Source organism: Trichomycterus rosablanca, chromosome 25, assembly GCF_030014385.1.
Source record: "Trichomycterus rosablanca isolate fTriRos1 chromosome 25, fTriRos1.hap1, whole genome shotgun sequence".
NCBI classification, from domain to species: domain Eukaryota; kingdom Metazoa; phylum Chordata; class Actinopteri; order Siluriformes; family Trichomycteridae; genus Trichomycterus; species Trichomycterus rosablanca.
This window is the reverse complement of record NC_086012.1, coordinates 3,896,095-3,922,895: the sequence shown is the minus strand read 5'-3', so window position 1 is coordinate 3,922,895 and position 26,801 is coordinate 3,896,095. Positions and strand designations below refer to the sequence as shown.

At 43.0% G+C, this 26,801-nt stretch overlaps 1 protein-coding gene across 1 annotated transcript in view; it reads left to right on the top strand.

The window, feature by feature from the left end:
- The first annotated feature begins 453 nt into the window (after positions 1-453).
- The window catches only part of schip1 (schwannomin interacting protein 1), a 169,726-nt gene continuing 143,378 nt past the window's right edge, over positions 454-26,801 (top strand). The window contains exons 1-6 of the mRNA XM_062987497.1: positions 454-557; positions 751-826; positions 4,894-4,964; positions 5,588-5,671; positions 6,470-6,605; positions 20,091-20,152. Coding sequence (XP_062843567.1) covers positions 535-557; positions 751-826; positions 4,894-4,964; positions 5,588-5,671; positions 6,470-6,605; positions 20,091-20,152 — 452 coding nt within the window. The 5' untranslated portion in view covers positions 454-534. The remainder of the gene's footprint in view (positions 558-750; positions 827-4,893; positions 4,965-5,587; positions 5,672-6,469; positions 6,606-20,090; positions 20,153-26,801) is intronic.

Here is a 26,801-nt window from a genome sequence, read left to right as displayed (position 1 = left end):
TATTATAGGCCGAATAATCACCGCCACCATCAAAACGTGATTATAAAATAAAATAATAATAAAAACAATAAGCCTAATAATCATCAAAACGTAATAATAAAATAAAATAATAACAAAAAATAATTATTATAGGCCTAATAATCATCACCATCAAAACGTAATAATAAAATAAAACAATTAAAAAGATAATAAAAAAATACCACTAACAGGCCTAATAATCATTATTATCATCATATAATAAAATGATAATAATAATAATAATAATAATACATTATTTACCCCGGTGTTTCTGTGATTCACAGCACCCACCGCATAACCCCCCCCCCCCCCCCCCCGCTCAGACAGAAGGGGGGCACCGATTACCGATCGACTCTGATAACGGAACGCGCGCGGTGCTGCGCGCGCTCATATAAATCACGCACGCGCTAACGAGTCCACCGGCTGTGTGTGTGAGCTCGCGGAGTCGCACCATCACCGACCGATCGCTCGCGCGTTCTTTTCCTCTGCCACACAGACCGAGCCGCTCAGACGAGCATGCTGGCCGCCGGTGACTTTCGGTAAGTCGTTTAAATCGTGATGTGATCGTGCACGGTTGTGTCGCGCGATGCATGCGCATCCCCGTGCATGTTACCTGTTTCTGTAACGCTGCATTTGGTGCCATGCATGCGCTGATGTCATTGCACACATCTGGATGGTGTGTTTATCCGGGTGTCCCGGTATTAACGGCGGTAACTTTGCTCGTGTTTGCAGGAACGCTTCACGCGGAGATGGAGCGCGAGCGCGTGCAGAGAGCGAGAGGAAGCGCTTAGCTCTGCCCATCACCCAGGTACGGTGCTCTGATTATTTCAACATCCACAATTACATCACTGGCACCAGGAATCTCTGACATAACTGATGGGAAAGCAGATACGTCATCGGTGTCTGTGGGCACTTTGCAGGCTGGCATGAAGTTCCTCCAAAATCTCACTTAACCAGTCAGCATTTGTGTCTTGATGACCTGTAGAACAGGGCTGTTTATTCAGGTTCATGCTGCACACCAAAGGTTCGAACTGTCTCACCTCTTAACCGAAAGTATTTGGACACCTGTCCAAAACCATGAATGTTAACATGCCATTATATCAATATTTTTATGCCCATTCAGTCCATACAAATCTCATCAACCCGGTACCCACTCTACCAGCTGCGGCATTGTAACAGCTTTATTCTGATCTGGGTCATGGTGGGTCCAGGAAAACAGGGCAAGGACACCCTTATAAGCAAATTAGAGCAGCCTGTCCAGTCCACCATCTGCATGTTTCTAGGAGAAATCTGAGTGGCTGGAGGAAATCAATTTGGACACGTGGAGAACATGCCAAATGTCCCACAGAAAGTGTCTCGAGGTGAGGCTCAGACCCAGGTCTCCAGACCCATGTTGCTTTATTCTGATTAGTGTCACGGTGTGTCCGAAAACACGCAACACAAGGCAGGAATACACCTGATTGGTTGCAGGATGATTGGCGTCTATGATTCAGTAGCCAATCCACCTACTGCATGTTTCTAAAAGGCAGGAAGGAATCAGAAGTGACCGGAAACGCCCACACTACTTGCATGCACCCCTGTGCTATGTCATCATGCATTGCCATCCTGTCCAGGGTGTCTTACTGCAATGCGCCCAGTGATTCTGGGGACACTGGACCCACTGTGACCCTAATCAGGATAAAGCAGTGGAAAAAGATGAAACTTAAATTAATATAAATAAAATGCTTTTGGATCATTGTGCTTTTTAGTGACCGTCTGAACCTTCTGTGAACAGCGCAGTATAAATAAAAAGTGTGGATTGTGGATGCAATCTGGCAACCTTTAAAAACAAACAGAAACCCTATTTGACCTTCCCTCCCTTAGACACAACTAACTAATCGTAGCCTAGCCAGGCTGGTAGCACCGCTGGGACTTGAACTCAAGACCCTGAACTCTGCAGTAGTGGGCTAGCATATTATACTGCAGTGTCTTGCTTATAGAACAGGGGTCCTCCGGGGTCTTTGGCCATGAACCCCATTTCCATTCAGGCGCAGACAGATGGTGCGACTATGAACTGTTGCACCTTGGACTTGAAGGTTCACCTTTTTTGCTTTCCTTGGCACTTTTATGGTCATTCAACCCATCTGTGTGTTAAATCCTGGGCCATTTGTGTCCGCGACCACGTCCAGAGATGCTGGGTACCGTCCTCCCTAGTCTTAAACGACTTAAGACGATTGGCGATTGTGGTCACGGAAACATCAAGCTCTTCAGAGGTCTGTGACCTTTATGTTGAGCGTGCTTGGATGTTACTTTATTTCTTATCACTATAGACCAGACTCAGACTCCTCTATTCCTTCTGTTCACCATATTCAACATAAAACAGCAGGATCATTCCTTTCTTTCTTTTAAAGGTTAAAATCACCTGTAGGACTAATTAAACCTGCTTAAACATTCACCACAATGCATTTATGTTTCAAAACTCTCAAAGGTCACTGACAATTCTGTACGAACTACGGTGTGTTTGCTTTGTACTGGAACGAAATAGGTTGTTCAGACAAAGACACACATACAGTACACAGATAATAAAAGATGCTTTTGGAAGCTTGTGGTTTATTTAAATAAAATGCAAGGCTAACCAATATTTCTGGCCGTGTCTGTAAACCAGGGGTGCCCACACTTTCGTGGCTTGAGATCTACTATTTCAGTCAGCAAGTTTCAAATTCGAATGTCAGATTGTAGGGTTAAAAATCTCCGTTTGGTTGCGCACTCATCTTCACACACAGTGCAGGTCACAAAAGGAAAAATGCAAAAACGGCGCAAACTGCCTACTGACGAATGAAAACTTTCTAGATTATTCACAGTGCTTTAGACGGGCTGAGGCGTAGCTACGGTAACAAACCGCAAATTAAAGAAACAGTGGCCACATTTCATGTCAATCACGTTGGACTCTTTATATGAGGTGCGATTGACGTATTGGGCACCCCTGCTGTACACCATATAACTAAAATAAAATCATATATAATGAATAATATCGTGGAGACCGGTCGGCCTGCCGTTATAGTAAGACAGGGAGACGTTTCCCCTGTGTGCGCCATTGGCCGTGGGAGCACAGCATCCCATCCCATGGATCCCATGAGCATTTTTAGGCCATAAAATGTGGGTTTTGTGGTTAAGTTGGTGTTTTGCTCACATGCACGTAGTAATTTTGTTATAATGTGACTATTGATGTATTTTGTCATCATGTTTATGAGGGTTTGTAAAGTTACTGAATGCGTTAAATGTGTTACATTTTGTGACCTTCCTGTTCTGTTGTCTTGCTATAGCATCGTTGGAGTGGTCTGTGTATTTCAGATTTTCCCTGGGTGGGTCGTGAGCCAAAATAAAGGGTCGCACAGGAAGAAAAGGAGGCCCGTACCTGTTCAACCACGGCTGTGCCTATGTGCATAAAGCATGGTCAATAAAGACACAGTTTAATGAGATCAGTACATTGTAATTCTAGTAGTTCAGTTTTCTAGGACTGCTGATGGGTTCTCGTAGTTCTCCTGGTATTGTGACTATTGTGTATGAGGAACAGGACGTGCCATGCTCAGAACTGTGCGCCCGCATTTAAACGGGCTTCCTCAATGACTGATTTCAGTGTGCTGCATCCAGAACTGCTAACCCAATCATCACTTCAATCCATATTTACATTTACATTTACATTTGTGGCATTTAGTGGATGCAAAGTCCAAAGTCCAAAGCGACTTACAATCATGACTATATACAATCTGAACACTTGCTTAGGGGCCCAACAGTGGCAATTTAGCAGTGGTGGGGCTTAAACTGGCAACCTTCTGAGTACTAGTCCAGTTTTTTAACCGCTGAGCTACCACTGCCAAGTACATGGACAGCTGACTATGACCTTGTTGAACCAAATTCTTGTCTAATCCCAGATTAATGAAGAATTATACAAACTGCCCCACTTTGCAGCTGTAACAAACTCAATTTTGGGGATTTTGGGAATCTGTGCCCATCCTGTTTGTAAGGTCAGGCACAGATGTTTCCCCGGAATCACTGGGCGCTATTCAGTAACACACGAGCGCAGGACAGGCTAGCCAATCATGTCTGTACATAGACGCCTGACTGGCTGATTCCACCGCTGGCTAATTTGAACCCTGAATCCCACTGATAGCAGGCTAGTATAATTACCGCTGCACCACCAGAACACCCGACAGATGTTTTCCTCTCCGATTTCACTCACCTTTAGTAAGAGTGTGAATATTTCAGGAACTGACCGTATGTGAAATGGACAGAGACACGGGGACAGAAAAAAGTCGATGCGCCGCTCCAGAAAATGGAAAAGTGAGATGATATTAGAAGTCAGGAGAGTGTTCTGCTTCCTCACTTCTCTCGGGGGAAGTGGATGAGTGGGTAGAGTGCATTCCCGACTGGATCTTAATGAGCTGGAAGTGTAACATGATCAGATTCACTGCACTTCGCCCGTGAAACCGCTTATTCGCCGGGCACGTCGGCGTTCTGCACTTTTATTACCCACTTAAATGGGGGGCTGACTGGAAGTCCTGGAATGGGGCTATTCAGGGCAGGTGGGGACTGGCAACCGTGCAAGCCATACCAGAAGATTGAAGGACCAGTTCCATATTAACTTCCATGATTATAAAATAGGACGTCCAACGTAGTCCTAGTCAGGTGTCCACATACTTTTGGTCATGCTTGATTTTAAAATGACACCGGGTAACACACATACAGTAGATTCTATTTCTTCTTGCTGTTGCGGATCACTGTGATTAAATGAAGACGTCTAGTCTGTCAGCTAGATAAAATGATTTGAAGGTGGTGCAGAAAAAAACAAACTGGTTATAAGGACGACAAATTTCTTTGTTGTGTTTTTGATTTTAGGACGAAGGACGGAGGTACCATCGCTTCTGCAGCCACAGTGGTGGAGGGCCGAGTGGGTTCAAGATGGAAAGGTAAGGAAAATTCACCACAAAGGCATCAGGATTAAACGTATGTGGATGACCAACCACAACTTAAATAGCTATACAATGCTATACCAACCCCTTTGGGAAGGCGTTCCACATAATTTTGGATTGTATTTGTAGGAATTTGTGCCCAGTCAATTAAAAAAAAAGCATCATAAGGTCAGGCATTAATGTTGTTCAAGTAGCTATGGCTTACAATGGACATTCCAACTTATCCAATGTGTTTATTCGAACAGGGGTTAAGCTCAGGGCTTTCAGCAGGTCACCCAAAATCCAAACTAAGCCCTTGACACAACATTAAAAGTATATCATACATATTATACATTTAATATTACTGATTTTATACACCTATTAGCACTTGGCATGGCTGAAAAAACAGGATCTAATAATTAGAAGTGGTGTCCACATAGTTTTGGACAAGTATATTAGTGCAAGAGGATTTTATGACATCATAAGTTCATGTAGTGTACATAGTAGTAGTGTTCATGACTGTGTACATTAGATTATCACCCCCAAAAAACTGCTAATCTTGACTTTTTTGCTCTCCGTGGCTTGGCATAAATCTCGGCTTAACAACCTTGCCCTGTCCTGTGTGCCGTCTGTTGTCATAGAAACCGGCATCCGCGGCCCGAGGTGGAGGAAAATGCCGCGCATCGACGGGAGCAGCAGCAAGTGATGGAGAAAAAGGCCATAATGTAAGTGATTTACAGGTCCGGTGTTGTTTGGAGCGTTTCTGATCAGGGTTGGCAATCCATCTACCAATCCACCCACTGGCATGTTTTTAAGGGTAGATTCAGACCTGGGGAAAATATATACAAAGTGGAGATTTAAACCCAGGTCTCCAGAAACATAAAGCTGTGCAACACCCACACCACTGGTAGTTTATTTAATTTAGTGTGTGTGTTGTGTGATCACTCTTGGCCAAGAGTATGTGGACACCTGACTAAGTGTTTGCTGGGCGTCCAGTTCCAAAACCATGGGCATTAATCTGGAGTCCCTCCTCTTTGGTACTGCCTCCATTCATTTTGAAAGACGTTTCTTGAGATTTTGCAGTGTGTCTGAGATCAGGCACTGATTTTGGATGAGGCCTGGCTAACAATTGTGATCCCGATTCCTCTCAAAGCTCCACCAGCCAAGTTCCATAAGCGCCAGTGGAAAACCAAGCCAGGTCAGAGCCTGGCACAGCAGTTTTTAAGAGACTGGAAGTGTGTGTAAACAGAGGAGCCAGCATTGCATTGAGAAATGACTCCAGCTGTAGCGCATTAGTGCTTAATGAGGCGCAGAGACTGCCCATGAGGTGCCAGTTTAAGGAACCGGCTCTGTCGGTCATCTGCGCCTCCATATCTCCTGCTGGCCATTAAGGGCACGGCAGGTAGGCATGATACTCTAGTCTGTGCACCATGCTGATCTTGTCATTATTATATTGATATACAACTGTTAATACATGCGGCTGTAACATCTGACCTTTGGTCACTTATGTTTTATTTTCTCAGAATTCAAAGGGCCTGGCGTACATCTCAGGGGCAGAAACAAGGCTGCCCCAAGGAGCCAAAAAAACACATGGATCCACTGAAAGATTCCATCTCAGCAAACCCAAGTGATAAAGACCTGGACCAGAACCTTCTGCTGGTAGGACATTTAAGAAGTGTGTTTTTTAATAGGGCAGCGGGGCTACATTAGCGATCTGTCGCTGGTCCACCACCGGCAAGTTGCCATTGATGGACCCCTTAGTCACTTGCCTTGTATTCCATTGCTTGGATAACAGTGTCTGCTAAATGTCACAGATGTAACTGTGTGTGTGTGTGTGGTTAAAAGCTAGTAAGTGACGTTGCTTCTTGCAGACTGGGTGAATCCGGCATGACGCCCGGATCTGTAATTAGGAGCTAATTAGATGATTTTGCTAAACTGGTTGATTAATAAAATATTGTTTGTGAGAAGTTCAGTTCCTCTGTTCCATCTGCCCTCAGAGCTCACAGTAAATTAAACACTGCTCATCACACACACACACACACACACACACACATTCACAAAAATTAAATCAATCATCACAATACCTGCAGGACCTGCAATGACGTCCACTCACAGGTGCAAAACGTACAGATAAATGAGCATATTTGCCAGAAATACACTATATTTCCAAAAATATGTGGACACCCCTTTTAGTTAATGAGTTCTCCTGTTTCAACCACACAAGTTGCTAACGTGTATAAATCAACTATATGAAAACTATGCTTTCATGTTGGCAGCAGTTGGAGAAGGTCCTTTCCTGTTCTTGCACCAAGTCAGGTCTAAGACTTGGTTCGACAGTCGTGTGGAGGAACATCAGTGGTTTGCACAAAGCCCTGATCTCAATCCTAATAAACGTCTTTACATAGTCTAGATGCAAGGTGAAGGACATATCCATAATAACATCTGTGATTTTGGAATGGAATCAGGTTTCCACATATTGTTGGTTGTATAATGTATACCAGGTCAATACGTCGCCCATACTACTTAATACCGTCATTCTGTCACTGTGGAAGATAAGTGGAGGGGGAAAATGAAGTAAGTCAGGGTTCTATTGAATTTCAGATAAAATCTGATTAACACATAAATAGGGCAGTAGTATACTTGTCGCCGTTTCTTTGCTTTAATGCCACAATAAACACGGAATGAGACGTCCACGCTGCTGCAGGCCTGAAAGCTCAGTTGGCAGTTTTTTTTAATGCTGCAAGTTAAGAAATTCGAATCATGCTTAATTATCTACTATAAGCTATCATGTAGTTATTAAATATAAATGTGTCTGCCTCCATACACACTGGCTTTCCTTGTAAGAAGAAGTGAAGGCTGTTATAGCTGCAAAGGGAATGGTGCCCAACTGCATATTAATATGAATGCTTTTGATTCTGTATTCTCCGTACAGGGTGTAATACAGGGCGTCCTCACACTGACATGCCCCCCCCCCCCCCCCCCCCCCCCACACACACACAGAATAACTCAAAGATCTTTCTCCCCCACCTTTACCTGCACTTGACTTTACTTTACATACTACACACATATGTGTATGTAGTATATATAGTGTTTTCCTATATAGTTATAATCTGTTATATTGCTGTATAATAGTAATTGCATTACAAAGTCAATATTTATTTTATTTTACTCTATTTTATTTACTTTTACGGTATTACCATGGGGATCATTAAAGGAATCTTATCTTATCTTATCTTATCTATCCATCCATCCATCCATCCATTCATCTATCTTATTCCATCCATCCATCCCATCCATCCCATCTTATCCAACGAGCTTATAGTCACATATAACCAGCTTATAGGCTGTACACATATAACCAGCCTCACAAAACTCAACAGTCCTTATGCATATTAATGGAATGGGACCCTGACATGCATGTGCGCTGTTTAATATTCAGTTGATGATGAACTGTGATGGAAGCCGTCAAAACAGGACGGGCCTAATGGATCTGTGTTGATGTGAAGCTGCTTCGAATTACAGCTCAGGATAGACACAGCTAGAAATATGATAAATCAATGGCGTGTGTTTGGTGTCTTTGTCTGAGGGCACATTCACATGAGAAGCGCTTCACGGTAAAACATCATCAAAGTGCGAATATGAGACGAATCTGCATTTGTGTCCACATATATCTATGTTTAGTCCAGCCTGGTCAGCACTTAACACACACAATCGGCTGTGTTTGAGGGAGGGAAGGCAAGTAGGGGAATTCACCTCCCTGCCAATGCAACAGTGACTCCTACTGTCTGGTTGAGGCACAGACTCGGGTGATGGAGGAATAAAATGTAGTTTTTAAAGCTCTTTTATAGAATCCACTGCTGGCTGGTGTAAAAAAGCAGTTATACCTTCATACCTGTTGAAAAGGTTTGGGGAATAGAAAATGACTAAACTAGGAGAACAGGGGATGAGTAGTTCACCATGTAACCACTAGATCCAAAAATACCTCTACATCTTTCTCGTTTACTCTCTCACCACGGCTGTATGTCTTCAATTTTTTGTCCCTCGGTGAAGGTTGGCTAACAAGATACCCAAGTTAATATGACAGTGGGCACAGTGTGTATATCTGCACACACAGTTGGCCCATAAAGAGATACGCCCAAATTACTCATTGATTTTGGGCGAGCTTGGAGAGGAAGAGATTTATTACGAATGTCCGAGACTGAAGAGAGAACTCGTATTTCTGAGAGAGAGAGAGAGAGAGAGAGAGAGAGAAGATAAACGATGAGAGATGGCAGAGTGACTTATGGGAGATGGCTCATCATTTGGAGTTTATTAGTTTATTTATAGTTAATAGGGTCGGACCGACTCCTCCGCTGCTCGTGGTCTGGTTCCGTTTCTCGTCCGGCTCAAGGTTAGACTGATGCGGGTCATTAGCATGGAGAACAAACACGGGAGATCTTGTTTCTCTCTCACAGCCACACCCACATATACATCTGGGTAGAATCAATCACCAACCTCTACCGCTTAATACAGTAAGGCCGCTGTTTACGCATTAATAATGGCACTGATCTAGCGTGGGGTCGATAATCCATACAGGCGGGAGATAAATGTGAGGTTTGTGCATGCTTGCTTATTATAAAGAAGTTTCTGGAACTGTACAGAGAGTAACAGAACATCATTCTTTAAAAAGTTAGTCCCTCGAACAACCCTACAGGCAGGCTGTATATATATATATACAGTATATATATATATAAATATATATTTATATCGGGTGTCTACATACACACATGGTTGGCTGTGTCCATTTTTTTTGGAGGGAGGGTGAGTTTGTAAACTATATGTTCAAAAATAAAGAAGCCCAGGGCTCGGGCTCGAGCCCCAGCAGTGCTATCGGCCGGTCAGGCATCTACATACACACGTGGTTGGCTATGTCTTGAAGGAAGGTGGCCGAGGCCCTGTGATGAATTGACGTCCTGTTTGTTACTGGGGTGTGTTACTGGTCCCTCTGCAACCCTGACCTGGATAAAGCAGTAGACAAATAAACCCTGGTCATTTGCCGTTTTGTCCAGACACATTTTAAGTGACAGGAGTGTGCATGAGAAAGTTGACGTGGATGAAATGACCTTAGATTTTCATATTTTACTGATTCACCCAACAAAGAGAAAAATTAAATGTTCAAACGTCTCCAAAAGCTCCATATTTAGTAAGAAAAAAGGCTAAAAAGCAACAGAAAAGCTAAGCTTTAAAGAAGATCTGTAATTCTATAGACAGGGTCTAAATCGCTGTCTCTTTTTCCTCTTATCTGTTGGGCTTAAAGACAAAGGGAATGCAATCACTCCAGCCCTCCAGGGAACTCATTAGATGTGATATACTTCACCGGTCACACAGAAAGCAGAGAAAAACTAACCCTTAGTACAAAGGATAAAGCCTTCAGCCGGCTCCATTCATCCCTAACAGGGTTTACTGTGGACAAATAATACACCCGTCTGATTGCCTGTGCTGTTTTCCATATAATTAGTCACACCGGATGATTTTAGATAATTAAACAAACCATTAATTTGAGAAACAATAGTCATATACGCCTAGTTATGACCCTACTGGTACTCAATAAACCAGTAACCTAGATTTAATCGTCGAGCTAGTGTTGAGCCATCAATCATCCTGAACGTCAGTATCACAATCAATCACAATGACAAAATAAAATAAAGATATTCAGGCGTCTTCAGCATTCAGGGGCTGATTGTGTGTACACCAGTCAGGCATAATATTATGACCACCTTCCTAATATTGTGTTGGTCCCCCTTCTGCTGCCAAAGCAGCCCTGCAACTGTGATGCTCTGTGTATTCTGACACCTTTCTATCAGAACCAGCATTAACTTCTTCAGCAGTTTGAGCTACAGTAGTAGCTCGTCTGCTGGATCAAACCACATGGACCAGCCTTCGATCCCCACGTGCATTAGTGAGCCTTGGCCGCCGGTTTACCACTGTTTCTTCCTTGGACCACTTTTGATACTGACCACTGCAGACTGGGAACACCCCTGAAGAGCTGCAGTTTTGGAGATGCTCTGACCCGGTCGTCTAGCCATCACTTGCCCATTTTTCCTGCTTCTGACATCAACTTTGAGGATAAAATGTTCACTTGCTGCCTAATATATCCCACCCACTAACAGGTGCCGTGATGAAGAGATAATCAGTGTTATTCACTTCACCTGTCATAATGTTATGCCTGGTCAGTGTATTTTGCCCGCTTGTTCTGTGAGAAGGATGGTTAGAGAGGCGAACTTTGATGAAGGCTTAGGGTTGAACAAAAGATAATTCAATGATTTAAAATCATTCAATATCAAATATTCCATTGTATCAGGAATCAGAAGGACTTATTTTTCACACCAGCGTATCAGACAGTAATGAAGTCTTTAAGTACTGTTTCCATTTAATGCAACCAAGCGACTTGCAAAGTAAAATAAACGTCCTGTTCTCTGAGCACTTAAGGATAAACGATAGCCAGCCGAGCACGAGTGTTATCAGATAAGATCTAAGTTTATCTGATTTGCACTCAATGAAGCGTTTGGAGTTTGTTCAGCACTCGTTTACCACTCGTTTACGAATGTCTTCAGCGTTTATCTTAAAGTCCTTTCCTTTCCACCACAGGGTCTGATGAATGCTTTTTTCCAATCGTTTGAACAGAAGAATCTGCTAGACCAGGAATTCTTCTAGACACCTGACCACAAGCTTCCTATTTCAATAGTTTGGTCACATGAATCCATGGTATTTTGGACGGGGTGGATCGTGTCCCGCCACTGAAGCGCCAGGTGTAGCCCGGCACCTGCTGAGATCTGAAAGTGGACCAAATTTGCAAGATACTTAAACAATGTAGGACAACACTGTGACTAAAAACAGCTAAAATAATAGTGGGAAAATAAAGAAGTAGGCCAAAATAACAGAAACCAAGCAGCCACAAATGAAATACACAAATGTGCAGCCTGCAATGGAGAAAGTGGATATAAAAGGGGTACAGCAGGAATGAGAACAGGTCTGGTGTCCACATACTTCTGAGCATATAGTGTACGCCAATAAATCTTCTAACACTCGTTTCAAGCAGAGAAAGCCTATCAAGCTTCGTATGTCTGTAAGATAACCGAGACAGTATAGAAAATGTGAGTGGGTGAGATACAAGCCAGGTCTATGAGGTGCTTCACATAAAAAAATGTTGAGAACCGTGTCAGATAAAAATATTGGACAGGGTGACGAGAAACTGGTTTCTGTTTCTAATCAGAGAGAAAGATACTCAAGCTCAGGCTGACCATGATCTTCATGACCTGCTACGCTATCTGTTCTCTGCTTTGCTCGTCTCATTTTTTTCAAGTGTCACTTCATTTGTTCAGGCTTGTCTTTCTGTTCTGCGTCTCTTTGTTTTACTCTATTTTTGTCCTAGTTTGGTCTCCTGGTTTTAGGACATTACCCTGCTATGTAGTGCATCTAAATAATCTGCCTTAAAATTTCAATGTCTGATTAGAATGCCCAGTAGGCAGCAAGGCAGCTCACTAGGTTTTCGGACAGACCCCTGGAGTGATCGGGCCCACAATTGGACTCTTTTAGGCTGATTAGAATGCCCAGTAGGCAGCAAGGCAGCTCACTAAGTTTTCGGACAGACCCCTGGAGTGATCAGACCCTCATATATATCACACGCCAGATTTAGAGGACCTAACTGTGCCTGCAAAAGTCACAAAAGCTCACTGAACCCAGCCCCGAGTGCGTACTTCAGCTCCTGAGCCGCTCGATGTTGATCTCTCTGCAGACTGCCATCGATCTTCCGGGACCCTGAAGAGAGCGGGTGGTTCAGAAAGCTGTGCTAATAGCAAAGCCAGTAGTGAAAGATTTAAGAGCGGTGGTCCAGGCTTTCTTAATTATTTACTCCTGTTCTGGAAGCGGCTTGGAGGTTGGGGTATGGATTTATGCCGCTGAAGGAGAGAGAGGGCGAGGCATGGGAAGAACTGTAGCTGAAGATGGTGACCCCGTACAGCTTTTGGGATGAGACTGGGTGCATTTATGGTTTTTATCTAGTGCTGTATCTGAGAAGGTGAACTTTTCTTTAAAGTGCTCAAAAAAAGTGGTGCAGCAGTCTAATGCACTTGCAACCACTATTAAGTCAAACCTGGGTCTGGGAGCTGGTCAGTGGAATAGACTGCTGTGCCAGTGGCGTGGTTGGGCGCTTTACAGGCAAAATTTGTCGTATCAAGGAAGGAATGGCCGTATGGGGTGTTGGTGCAACAGCCCCTCTTATAGACACTCCTAATAATAAAGTTCAGATGTTTGAGCCATAATGATTGCTGACATGAAGCCAGGGGCAGTGGTAGCTCAGTGGTTAATATACTGGCCTAGTAATCAGATGGTTGCCAGTTCAAGCCCCACCTCAACCAAATTGCCACTGTTGAGTCCCTTACCCGTTTATTGCTCAAACTATGTTTAGTCATTATTGTAAGTTGCTGTGGATAAAAGCTTTGGGGCAGTTGTAGCCTAGTGGTTAAGGTATTTGACTAGTAATCGAAAGGTCACTGGTTCAAGCCCCACCACTGGCAGGTTGCCACTGTTGGGCCCTTGAGCAAGGCTCTTAACCCTCAATTGCTTAGACAGTATACTGTCACAGTACTGTAAGTCGCTTTGGATAAATGCGTCTGCTAAATAATGAAAATGTAAATGTAACAGGTATAGAAAATCCAATGGCAACAGTTTGGGGAAGGCTCTTTCTTGTTCTAGAATGACTGGATCCAAAAGCAAGGTCCATGACGACAGTTTGACGTTCATTAAACGTTGTTGAGGAGGAACTCTAGAAGCCTGTACAGTTTCCTGACCTCAACTCTGTTAAACTCTGGGATGTATTGGAATGTCGACTTCTTGTCCAACATCGCTGCCCGACCTTACAAACGCTCTTCAATGTTTCCTCACACTACCTCGATACGACTTGGAATAGACGCTGTGCCTGTGGCCTGGTCGGGCGCTTTACAGGCACAATTTGTCGTATTTATGCAGGAATGGTCATATTGTGGACACTCCAAATAATTAGGTTCTGATGTTTTAGCCATGATGATTGCTAACAGGTGTGGAAAATTCAATGGCAACAGTTTGGGGAAGGCTATTTCCTGTTCCAGCATGACTGGATCCAAAGGAAGGTCCATAAAGAAGTAGTTTGACGTTCATCGAAGACTGTTGAGGAGGAACATCACTGCCCGACCTTACAAACGCTCTTTAATTTGAACAGGCACAAATTTCACAGACACGTTTTCTCACAAATCCGTTCACTAAAGTCGGACTTGGAATGTAAAATGACCCACGTATGTACAGCACTTCACATCAGCATCACTTTGAGAAATTAAGAATCGGTCTTTGCTGACCCAGGCTTCCTGTGCTGAGTCTGTTTTTTTTCTCTTCTGTACTTACTGCCGCTTATTAAAACTGTAAATATCAGCAGGACATTGATCTGATGTAATGATTTTCCCTCCTCGTGCTCGTCCAGTTCTGCTCTTGGCTTCACTTGAAATGCTTACTGTAGTAAAATCCTGAGGCGATCGCTCACTCCTGCCGTGCTATTTTGTTTTCATCTATTGCATAGTGTCAATAAAACATCAATTACAATAACTAATTACACTAATTAATATATAATGCACAGCACTAATAAACAAGTCATATTTCTGAAAAAGTTCCTTTAAAACTTTATTCATAAATAAATAAATATCGACATTAATTATTTTATTTCATTAATTTATTCAGGACCGGTCTGGGTCCTTTCTCTGCGGAGTTTGCATGTTCTCCCCGTGTCTGCGTGGGTTTCCTCCGGGAGCTCCGGTTTCCTCCCACAGTCCAAAAACATGCAGTCAGGTTAATTGTAGACACTGAATTGCCCTACAGGTGAATGGGAGTGTGTATGTGTGTGTCTGCCCTGCGATGGACTGGTGCCCCGTCCAGGGTGTTACTGTGTGCCTTGCGCCCATTGAAAAGCTGGGATAGGCTCCAGCACCCCCACAACGACTTTAATTGGATAAGCGGTAACGTTAAGAAATGAGAAATGAAATGTTCACTATTGAAGCACTTCTGTAAGTCGCTCTGGATAAGAGCGTCTGCTAAATGCTGAAAATGTAAATGTAAATGTAAATGTAAAGTCTGGGGTTCATGCTGGGGTTCATGTTTTCCCATCATCCTCTGTTTTGTTGCTACTGTGACTGTTGCTGAAAACCTCATACACAGAAACATGCTCCATGTTCATGTCCTCCATTACCTCCATTGGTGTTTAACGTCTAATCAGATTGGTACCTTTTCCCTGAGTAGTTCAGTATTGTGGTATCGGCACACCAACTGGTCACCAATCGGTCGGTTGGTATCAGTGGATCAGTATCAGTGATCAGTGGATTCCGAGGTGTGTCGTACCTGTTCTTTACCCTCCATTATTGTTACTGTTATGGTGCTGGGAAGAAAAACTCTTCTTTTATGTCTTTTAGCGGCCGCACATTGAGGTGCAGCTCCCGAAAGCTCCCCTCTGCCTCCTTTCATCTCAAAGTCAGTCTCAGAGTCCCTCAGAAGAACCTCCTTTGCTCTTGTCCTCTTTCAAACATTTTAGAAGGAGAATAAGTCACGCTGCATGGTGGTAGCGTTGAGTTTCTCTTGATGAAGGGTTTGGCGCTAAGCTTCTGATCCCTCCACTCGCTTCTGATGAGGATAAAGATGACAGGGAGCCAATTTTGTCAGTGGGTTTTGGAAAGAAACACAGTCGCATTTAGAATTCTTGGCAACCCGGGTGAATAGGTGATATAACAGGTCTATAACATGTCTGTGTGGGTTCTTAGCTCAATCCAACACTGAACATGAAATAAGCAAATGAATTTAACCTTCACGGTGGCTCGGTGGGTAGCACTGTCGCCTCACAGCAAGAAGGTCCCGGGGACGATCCCCAGGTGGAGCGATCTGGGTCCTTTCTGTGTGGGGTTTGCATGTTCTCCCCGTGTCTGCATGTGTTTCCTCCCACATGGAGTACACTGTGCACTCTCTGTCATCCAAAAGCCCCACAGAACTCTCTGATCAGACTGGAGAATACAAAGCGAGGAATCTGCTCAGACTTCAAAATCGTCTCGTCCTCCTGAGCTACAGTTTTTCAACAAAGGTGAAAGCTTAATCCTGAGCTTATTGAGCTACTTTATTTTGGATCATCGTCCTGCTTGAAGATCCAAACACAACCCAGTTTTAGCCGTTGGGCAGAGGCAGCCAGATCGACATAAGAAACTTGAGAGTCCATGATGATGTGCATTCTGAGAGGTTTCCCAGGGCCTTCGGATAATAAACAGCCATCACAGATCCTTCATCAGACTCACACTGGGAATTAGATTTAGTTCTGTATTACGTTTCTTCTTTTTATTCCTGTGCCACCTGTTAGTTTTTGCCTAAAAGCTGTAATTATGCTTTATTTTGCTTTAATTTCCTTCGGGATCAATAAAGTATCTATCTATCTATCTATCTATCCATCCATCCATCCATCCATCCATCCATCCATCCATCCATCCATCCATCCATCCATCCATCCATTTCTTTCACAAATAGGGTCCCGTCAAAGTTTAAGAGAAAATTTTTGTGACCCTGCATGCTAATATCCTGTCCAGTTGTAAAATTTTCTTTAACCAGGCCAACGCACCCTTCATCTTTCCTTTGGAACCCGTTCAGTCTTGTGGCACATTTGGCCGTCATGACAAAACCGCCCTGGATGAGCGAGTTGCCTCGTCCGTCTAGTGCCAAAAGTGCCGAGAGACTGGCTGCGATCCCAGGAAAAATAGAGCACCGGGACCTGCTGGATCACATGTGGCATTATGGTATCAGAAAGAAGGCAGGTTGCCAACGCAGGAGCCAGCACTGCCTAGTGAAGAAACCATGATTTAAATACACATCAATCTAATCGTGTGTCTCCATGCCCTCTCTGCTAAGCAAAAATGGTATGGCAGATGGGCAAGATTGTGTAAACAGTGCCCCTTTCTTATCTCCAATGGCAGGCGGGTTCACACAGTTTGTCTGAAATGTTAAAACCATTATCAAGTTATTCAAAACGGGAAATGTAATATAATTTATATGAGTATGAAAGTAATTCTCTCAGGCAGGGTTAAAAAATCTGGACGGACCATATTACCACACAGCTAGTACATCAGCTTGACAAAAAATGACAGGGACAATAAAGGTAAAAGGTGCCGTCCTAAAATCACTTGGTTCTATTTACAGAATCTGTTCAGTAGGACAGGATTTAGAAGAACGATGCCAATAAGTTACAGGTAGCTTGGAAGTATTTAGCTGGTTGAGTGTTCCTAGCTGGTCCTAGGTGGCAGAAATTCTAATCTTTGCCCTAGATTGGTGGCCCACCCCAGGCCATGGTGTATGGTATAACCGCAACCATACCATAAGTGTCCAATTGGCAATTTAACAGGCGGTTTTACAAAACCTGGTGCACCCTGATGAAGTCCAGGACAAAGTCAATCTCCATTATTGGTCTTTCCAATTGGTTTTCTTTTCCACCTGACAAATGACCAACATAAAGACCAACGTCCATGCTTGGCTCCAGTGGCTTGACCTTTCAGTGCACCTACATCCAGGCAGTGGCCGACTGGGAACATATTCCAGGATTTTGAAGATTTTACCTCAAATAGGTGTAACATTTTTCCCTTTTTTGGCCAAGGTTTGTCCGAGACAATCAGACAGAGCTGAGTCGACCTTTCCTCTCCCTACAGAACCAACCAATCACGCCCCTTGGTGAGATTCCAGCAGCGGTGTGCTAGCACATTAGACCTCTGTGCCGCCCGAGCACCGGACGATTTTTTTATAGTATAGTTTTACAGGTTTTGTTCATTTTGTCTACCCCCTTGTGCACCGAAACAAGAACGCATCACCTTTCTTATTGCAACACCGCACAGCTGCCGTCTCCCGGGAAACAGACACAGAACCCTCTCGCCCATGCCAATTTTCTGGTGCGCACATACATACATACATACATACATACATATCCATGTGCCAGGCTGAGAGCAGCAGCTGTGGGGGGTCGGCTTGACATACAGTCAGGCCTTTGATGACTATCCGTAGCGGGTGTTTGCTCCTGATTGCTTCTCTTCTGACCAGCTCAGTCTAACCAGTCCCACAGCCAGACCCGCTGTCAGTGGGTAATACCAGCGTTGGCATGAGCTGTGGAGAAATACAGAGGGCTAACATAATCTACCGTACGCGTTGAGACTCACATTTTTGCGCAGAATTGTGTGCGGATAGCCACGCACTGACATCCGTGATCAGCCGCCCCCTGTGCAGGCACCTTGACCCATCAGTAGAGGCCGCACTTACAGCATTTTACCATTTTAAGATGTAATTTGTGAGCCAGGACTTCACGCCCAACATTAGCACCTAAACTCATGAGTGCGCTTGTGAATTTGGGTACAATGGATGGACACAAATTCCCACAAAATCCCAAAAAGATTTGGGGCTGTTATAGCTGCAACAAAGGAGCCCATTTTGTTTTAATGTCCGCAGTTTTGAAATTAAATGTGCAACAATTTATGGTCACCTGTCCACATTCTTGTGTATAATTTCCTGTTGGTTTATGCAGGTCTTTGGGTTTAAATATCCCTCCACCCTGCATCCTTTAAAACGCACATAAATTCACCCATTAGCATCAGTAGCAGCTGCTTGCCACTGCAAAACCCAAAAATGACTATAGATTTTCTGTCCTCAGCCCTGATAAATTATGTAAACCTATATTTTATTGTCCTTGGTCCAACTCCAGTGTGTGAATAATCCAGATGTATGTAACTCTTTTGAGACATGCACTTTAACATGGGAATTTAGTGGTGGGGAGGTGGGCCAGTGGGGCAGTTATTTGGAAAGTGGAGTTCTTTCTGAACTGCCATTTTAAGCAGTCTCTGCACCTCATCAGACATTATGTGTATAGCTTTTAAGGTGTACCTGAGACTACTATACTGGACTAGTAATCATAGGGCTGCACCAGGATACCTAATTTGCCTCAGTTTGATAAATAGTATTAATACTAGTAAAAGTATTTGGAAAGACACTACAGACACTAAAGGGTGTCTTTAAAGTCTGGACACATAGGAAATATCACCAACTATAACTATATAACACACACATACCTATTGCATCACAAATAATGAAAAAAACACTAAAGATTATTGATTAAGATTCCAATTAAATAAAATGTTATTGAAAATATGCATTTTGCCTATGTGTCCAGACTTTAGGGACACCTTGTGCACCAGGCCATAAGTGAGATTGTGTGTATGTGTGTGTACGTACGGGGAGGTTAACAAAGCCTGTGTGAGTTACAGTGTATAAGGTGTTTGGTGAGGCAAGGTGAACTTGGTCGAAAGTCATCTCTACTGATTTATGACACACACACACACACACACACACACACACACTAGTCCAATAACTGCTAGATGTCACAGTGCATTTCACAGACCAAATCCAGATCTAAGAAGAATCCAGACTCCAGAAGATTCCGGAACATGACTGACTGCTCAATCATCTGTACAATCATTAAACTTTGCATTAAATTGTGCTTGTTGTGAAAATAATTTTCACGCTTCTGCTCCAAAATCAGCACATTAACGCCTGACCACAGTTGGTTAGTGATTATGTTAAGCTTAGTAGCAGCAGGGTTGCTTTAGCCTGATGGTCTATGTAATTAAATTACCTATCCTAATGATACCAGCCTTAATAAATGATTAAACCCGAGGGGTTGGATCCGGGGCGGAGGGGTTTCTCACCCTCACGCGAAGCAGAAAAAACAGAGAAAGATGAGGGTCGTGATCGGGCGTAAAGAATTACCCAATTACTTTCGGATCTCACTCTTTTTTTTAATTAGCTCAGGCCGCCATAGAATCCAGCTAATCGTGTTGTTCCGAGCCGGCGTATTCATTTTTGAAACGCAATAAGAGCTGGAAATTACGTTCTGACCTTTGTGCGACCCTCTTTTTTCGAATTGGCTCCCTGCTCGCTTCCACTCACTTTCTTCTTCTGAACTTTGACTCGTGTGTGAGGTGCAGAAGTGGGAACGTGGTGAACTGGTGAAGTTTATTTGAACATCTTGTTGAAAATTACTGACTGTACCTTCTGACTCTCTGTTCTTTTCTTTGTCAGGATGAGATCAAGACCTTACAGAATGAGAAGCCAAGAAATGATGGAGGAAACCCTGTGCCAGAGTGAGTTACACACAGTTCCAGCCACACAGAGTTTGGATCCACACATCAGTTGTTGGCCTGTATCAGACCAATTATTATTATTTATTAGGATTTTAACGTCATGTTTTACACTTTGGTTACATTCATGACAGAACAGGTAGTTACTCATTACACATGGGGCGGTACGGTGGCTAAGTGGGTAGCACTGTCGCCTCACAGCAAGAAGGTCCCAGAGTCCTTTCTGTGTGGAGTTTGCATGTTCTCCCCGTGTCCACGTGGGTTTCCTCCAGGTGCTCCGGTTTCCTCTCACAGTCCAAAAAAATGCAAGTGAGGTGAATTGGAGACACTAAATTGTCCATGACTGTGTTCGATATAACCTTGTGTGAACTGATGAATCTTGTGTAATGAGTAATTACCGTTCCTGTCATGAATGTAACCAAAGTGTAAAACATGACGTTAAAATCCTAATAAACAAACAAACAAACTCATTACACATGATTTATCACCTGGGAATCGAACCCAGGACCTTCTTGCTGTGAGGTGACAGTGCTACCCACCAAGCCACTGGGCCACCCTTGTCCGGTCTTATTCACAGTTAGTCACAGTTGGTCTGGTTGGTATAAAAACTGGTTCAAGCCCCACAACTGCCAGGTTGCCTGCCACTGTTGGGCCCTTGAGCAAGGCCCTGAACCCTTATTTGCTTAGACAACATACTGTCACAGTACTTTGGATAAAAGCGTCTGCTGAGTTTTCTGTTTGGTTAGATGACCACAACGATGCTAGAACGTCTTTATAAAAACCCCAAGACCTTTCCCCAATGTATTTAGTGCTCTTAATCTCTTAATGTTTCAGAAATCAGCGGACACATAGCTGCCAAGAAGATCTGAAACAGCAAACAAACTGTTTTGAGCTACAGGAAGACGCCCTCTCCACCGGCCCTCAGGTTGAAGAGATGGTCCAGCACCTCCCACTGGTAGGACGTCCTCAGTGTTTGTATGTGATGGGTGAAGATGTCGAGTTCAGTCTATAATTAGCTGCTGATGACATGGTTGATTAATGAATAAAGTGCTGGTCATCTGTTCCAGCTGCATGTAGAGCTCAAAATAAATTAAATTAAACATTAAATTCTTTTCCGAACATGCGACTGGGCGTAGGAAAGCTCTCCGGACTGGGTTCCAGTACATCCTAGGGCAGGGTTTTTCAAGCGACCCACATTTTGTCCATGATTTTTTACATGGTCCAGGCAATACAATACATCTTACACTGTCTATACAACGTAAACATGTAACATAAAGCCTCCACAAGGGGGCGTTTATTTAATTATTATTATTTTTCCTTGTGGGTCGCGACCCAGAGTATTGCGTTCTTACTCATGGGAAATTTCATGAAACCATGAATCCATTAAGATAAATATCTGTCTGATTATTGTCTGATTGGTTGTGGTTGATGTAGTGGGTTCATTTCTGGTAAACTGGTGGTAGGAGCTTCCTCACCTGGGTCAACTTCATCAGTCTTTTGATGTTCCCGTCCCATCATGAGTGATTCTTTTTTACTCCTCTTAAGTAAATTAAAGGTAACGGGACCCCCCTTTAGGGTTAATGAGGCCTCATGGTTGGGAACCACTGCTTTAGTGTGGTTTGCCCATTGGGAAGCAACCTGGTGCCACCTTTAAAAAGCACAAGTTGGTGCCGCTCAGGTGGTGCAGCGGTAAAAACACACACTAGAACCAGAGCTGTGATCTCGAATACTTCGAATCTCAGCTCTGCCTGCCGTCTAAGGCTGAGCGGCCACATGAACAACGATTGGCCTGTTGTTCATGGGTCTCTCTCCCATTTCTGGTGCAATTACAACCTCTGCTGGCTGATTGATGGCGCCTGCACAGAGATGAGAAAAGAGTGCTCTCAGGGTGTGTCTCTCCGTACACAACGCTGAGCTGCACTGCACTCGTCAAAGTGTAGGTGATAAGATGCATACGGCTGCTGCCCACGTGTCGGAGGGGGCGTGGGTTAGCTTCGTTCTCCTCAATCGGAGCAGGGATCTGCATTGGTGGAGAGAAAGCATGAAGCAATCGGGCAATTGGATGCACGAAAAAGGGAAGAAAATGCATAAAAAAAGCACAAGTTGGCTTATTTAACAAGACTTCATCCCCACCGTCCTCCAGGCAAGAGTTTCTCACAAGTTTCTCCAGACTTTTATTCTCACAGGAGACTCGAACGTTCCAAGCTTGTCAGCATTTTGCTCATCAGTGAGTTTTTAATTCCCTGTTTCTACTCACATGGAACAATACCATCCCATCCCAGCTAAGTGATGTTGTAATCATTGGTGTCAGGTGCATCGAGTCTACCACAGACTACAAGTTAGAACCTTAGGATATAGTCTAGATCCACAGGGTGTCGGATTACACGGTTTGCTGGTGATTGCAAGATATTTAATTACATTAAATCTTGCCAAGTGAGACAAATAAATTAGCCTCAAAGCACTTCAGGCGAACAGATAACCAGCCAAGTAGAGGTAATATCAGATATCTGAAGAGTCACATTTATCTCCGTTGTGCTCCCGCCCAGCTGGTGCACCCGCTTAAAAGCTGGCGGCACACGTCAGTGTGCTAAATTCTCTTTTCAGGATTGTGTGCAGTAGATTCTGTTACTGGATGGTGCTTAATTAATGTTAACGATCTTTAGTAGTGTACTTATGCAAACCGTTTATTGTGTTATAGTGTTTTTTTATTTTATTTATGGATCTCTTTTTCTCCCAATTTAGCATAGCCCCAATCACGTTCCAACAAATAGGCTTACCGTTTTATTCTCTTCTATTTTATTAATGCTATACCACGATCTACAGATTTTACTAAAAGAGTATTTATTTTTATTTTTACTTTAACTGGCATGTTTTCTTTTCTTTTTTACTATTTTATTTATTTGTATTGATTTTCTTCCTTTTTCTCCCAATTTTTAACATAGCCAGTTAGTCTTCCGCCTCTGGGGACAGTATATTCACCCACACACGCTTCCTCGGATGTGTGTGCAAACCTCTTATTAGTCCAGCCTTTTCCCTTCCCACCCAGCAGACTTATTGAGCAATTTTGTCTGCTGCATGCACTGCCAATTGTGCCTGCTAGTGGGCGCCCAGCCGACTGGTGGCAGAATGATTAGAAGTCGGGGAGTTCAGAATCCCAACGCTGCCCCACCTGGGTGCCTACTAGCATGTTTTCTGCTGATTTTTACTTAAGCTACCACTGGTTGGTACCCAAATTACATCCTATGTGCTTCATGGTGTGGAACTATACCATTTAAAGTGCTCTAATTAGATAGAGTGCGATTTGGGAGACTGGCAGAAGACATAGACTGGCTTATACAGTTCAAACTGAGTTTATTCCTCTCTATTGAGTCATTTTTTACACCCACGACTTCAGCCAAAATTACTTGACAGATTATCCAGACTTTAATCTTGTTAGAAACAAAGCCTCTAAAAGGGTCCAGCGTATTCTTACCCTGCGCCCAGTGTTTTCTATTGGAACCCACCATGACAAATACACACCCTTCGCTTTTTATTGAGAAGTACGAAAGTCAGTAGGTTGAATTGGATTCGTAATAAGAAAACAAAGACGCCCCCCTGTGTAATATATATCAGAGTCCGAGGGTAGACATCTGACATCTGTTTCTCTTAATGCTCAGTAAGACGTGTGTGTCTGACCCGGACTGATTGTTTACTGCACCTCCGTCTGATCTATCCCTTTCACAAATCCAGAAGTGGTCGATGCCGATGTCTCTGCAGACTGATATTGATTCATCCAGAACCTTAAAGAGATCAGGGGCTCCGAATACTGTGCAGTGGCGCACCGAGCCAGAAGTGAGATAATCAAGAAGAATGATTCAAGGTTTTTTTTAGTCTTGACTCACCACGTTTTATTAGAAGTGTAGAGGCCTGGATCAGACAGAGGGAACTGGGTATGTTTAAAAAAATAAAGCATTTAGTTTGTATATAGAAATACAGTAGATGCTAAGTTGCAGTCAGTATGTTAAGTTCTTTGGCTTGGCCTTCTAATTCCACCTTACTGATAATGCCTGAGTACAGCTTGTGACTTCTCTGTGCCCGTGTAAACAAGGCTAGGTCGACCACTCCCAGTTATGAGTGGTGCATGGAACAGTGGTCTCCTGCTAAGGTTGGGAAGAAATCCTAAGGAAAACTGTCACCAGATGTCGGGATAGTGGTAGTCTATTGGGTAACGCTTTGGGTTGCCAACTAGGAGGTTGTGTGTTTGAATCCTGGTTGTTCCATGCAGTTGCTGTTGGACAGACAATGGCTGCACTTCTGCTCTGACCCCTTCTTCCAAAGAATTAAGGCGCCTTGATCAAGGGCCCAACAGTGGCAACCTGGCAGTGGTCAGGCGTGAACCAGGGACCTTTGGATTGCTGGTTCAGTACCTTAACCAATCACATTTCACTCACCTGTAAATGCACCTGATTATGGCCATAAATAAGTGCCTGTGTAAACAAAGCTAGTTTGACCGCCAGTGGTGCATGGAACAGTGGTCTTTTACTAAGGTTGTAGGTTCGAATCTTGGCTCTGCTTTGCTACTAACCTCTTGGCTCCAAGGGGCGCCAGACAATGGCTGACCCTGCGCTCTGACCCCTTTTTCCAACTGTACACGTGTGTGTGTGTGTGTGTGCCTGGATTATTCTTATATTTAAATGTTAGCCAATAACAAATCAGTGCCCGTGTACACAAAGCTGTTTTAACCACACCCAGTAAACAGTGTTGCATAGAACAGTGGTCTCTTACTAAGGTTGGGAAGAAATCTTAAAAAAAGGTTGTGGGTTCGAAACCTGGCCAAAAATAAGTGGACACCTGTTCTAAGTATTGGACAATATGTTACTCAATATAAATGCTCATAGTTTTGGGATAGCATGTACCCAGGCGTCCAGATCCTTGTGCTCACGTGTGTATATTCTGCTGGCAGAAATGCTCGATAATTCATGTGGTTTGTAGTTTTGTCTATCAGATCCATAATTCATTTCATTCCTACAGTACAGTGTATAAAACACGTGCACACGTGCCTCCGCCAGCAGGATGTTTCCGAGAAGATTCTCGGTCCCGCTGTTCGTGAGCCGAGGTGAAGCTTCCCGCCGGCAGACAGCGTGAGCGAAAATAAAAAATAAATATTTCCACATCGGAGGAATTTCATGAATACAGAAGCGTAATAAAAATGAATTTTTTATAAAGTGAAACGAAGCGTTACGCTGCATAAATAGTCTGAATTCCTACAAACCTAAATATGAGTCTTTCATATTTAATGCGGAGCCGGTGTCAATTCTGAGAAACAACGTGTAGCCAAAAGTATGTGGACACCTCTCTATTCCAACGGCATTTTATAAAGGAGGGTTAAAAATGAACAGATGAACCGATGCTACTATCAGTACTGTCAGTAACTGTAAACCCACATAGTTCATCTGTTACTTGTAATTAGTTGCAGGTTCATGTTCATTGGGCCCCTGAGCAAGGCCCTTAACCCCCAATTGCTCAAACTATATTCAGTCATAATTGTAAGTTGCTATATAAGCGTTTGCTAAATGATGTAAATGTTTTACTGCTGCTTTATCCTGATCAGGATTGCAGTGGGTCCGGCTTCCCCAGAATTACATCGCACATATATAGTGAGGTATATATAGTGAGGTGTGTGTATATATATATATATATACACTGTATATATATAGTATGGATATATACATATATAAATATAGTACGGTTGATATATAAAGAGTGTATATATGGATATATAAATATAGTGAAGTTCATATATATATATATATATATATATATATATATATATATATATATATATATATATATATATATATATATATATATATATACATACACAGTGAGGTTCACATATATACTATGTATATATGTATATAGTAAGGTTCATGTATATAGTATGTTTATATTTATATAGTGAGGTTCATGTATATATATATATATATATATATATATATATACACACATACATATATACAGTAAGTACAACAGTAGAAATACACAGCAGCAGACCTGGCAGGGAAACTTTGTTTTGCGGATGCATGATTGTCAATTCAACACGGCTTTTATGGCCCGGGATGCTGGTTTATAGTCTCAAACCAACCGGAATGGGTTTTCACCAAACACTATATCAGGTTTTAGAGGCTGTGAGCTTCGGTTAATGCTCAGGGATACGATAACTCATTGTTTTTAATGGGGCAGAGCTTAATGTTGCTTTTATTGCAGCGAAAACAGGGGTGGCCAACCATTCAAAGCCAAAGAGTGAGAAAACAAAAACACTGACTCAGAGAAAAATGATAAAAGCTAAATGTTTAAATACTGTATATACATACACAAATGAGGTCTGTACAGCATGTAGGATTTACTATCCTAGACTATCCTAAATCTGCATTCCAGGTCTTTTTTAGAAAAATGGGACGCCGTGTGCTCTGGACCAATGAGACGAAAAGGATCCTTCAGACTGTTATCAGCAACAAGTCCAAAAGCCAGGGTCAGGGGCTGTGTTAGTGCCCTTGGCAAAGGTCATTTACACTTCTGTGATGGCAGCATTTTCTGGATGCTGCTTTTGTACCAAACCATGATTACAATCACCTGTTTGGAATCACATCATTATTTAGTTTTTTCACCTCAA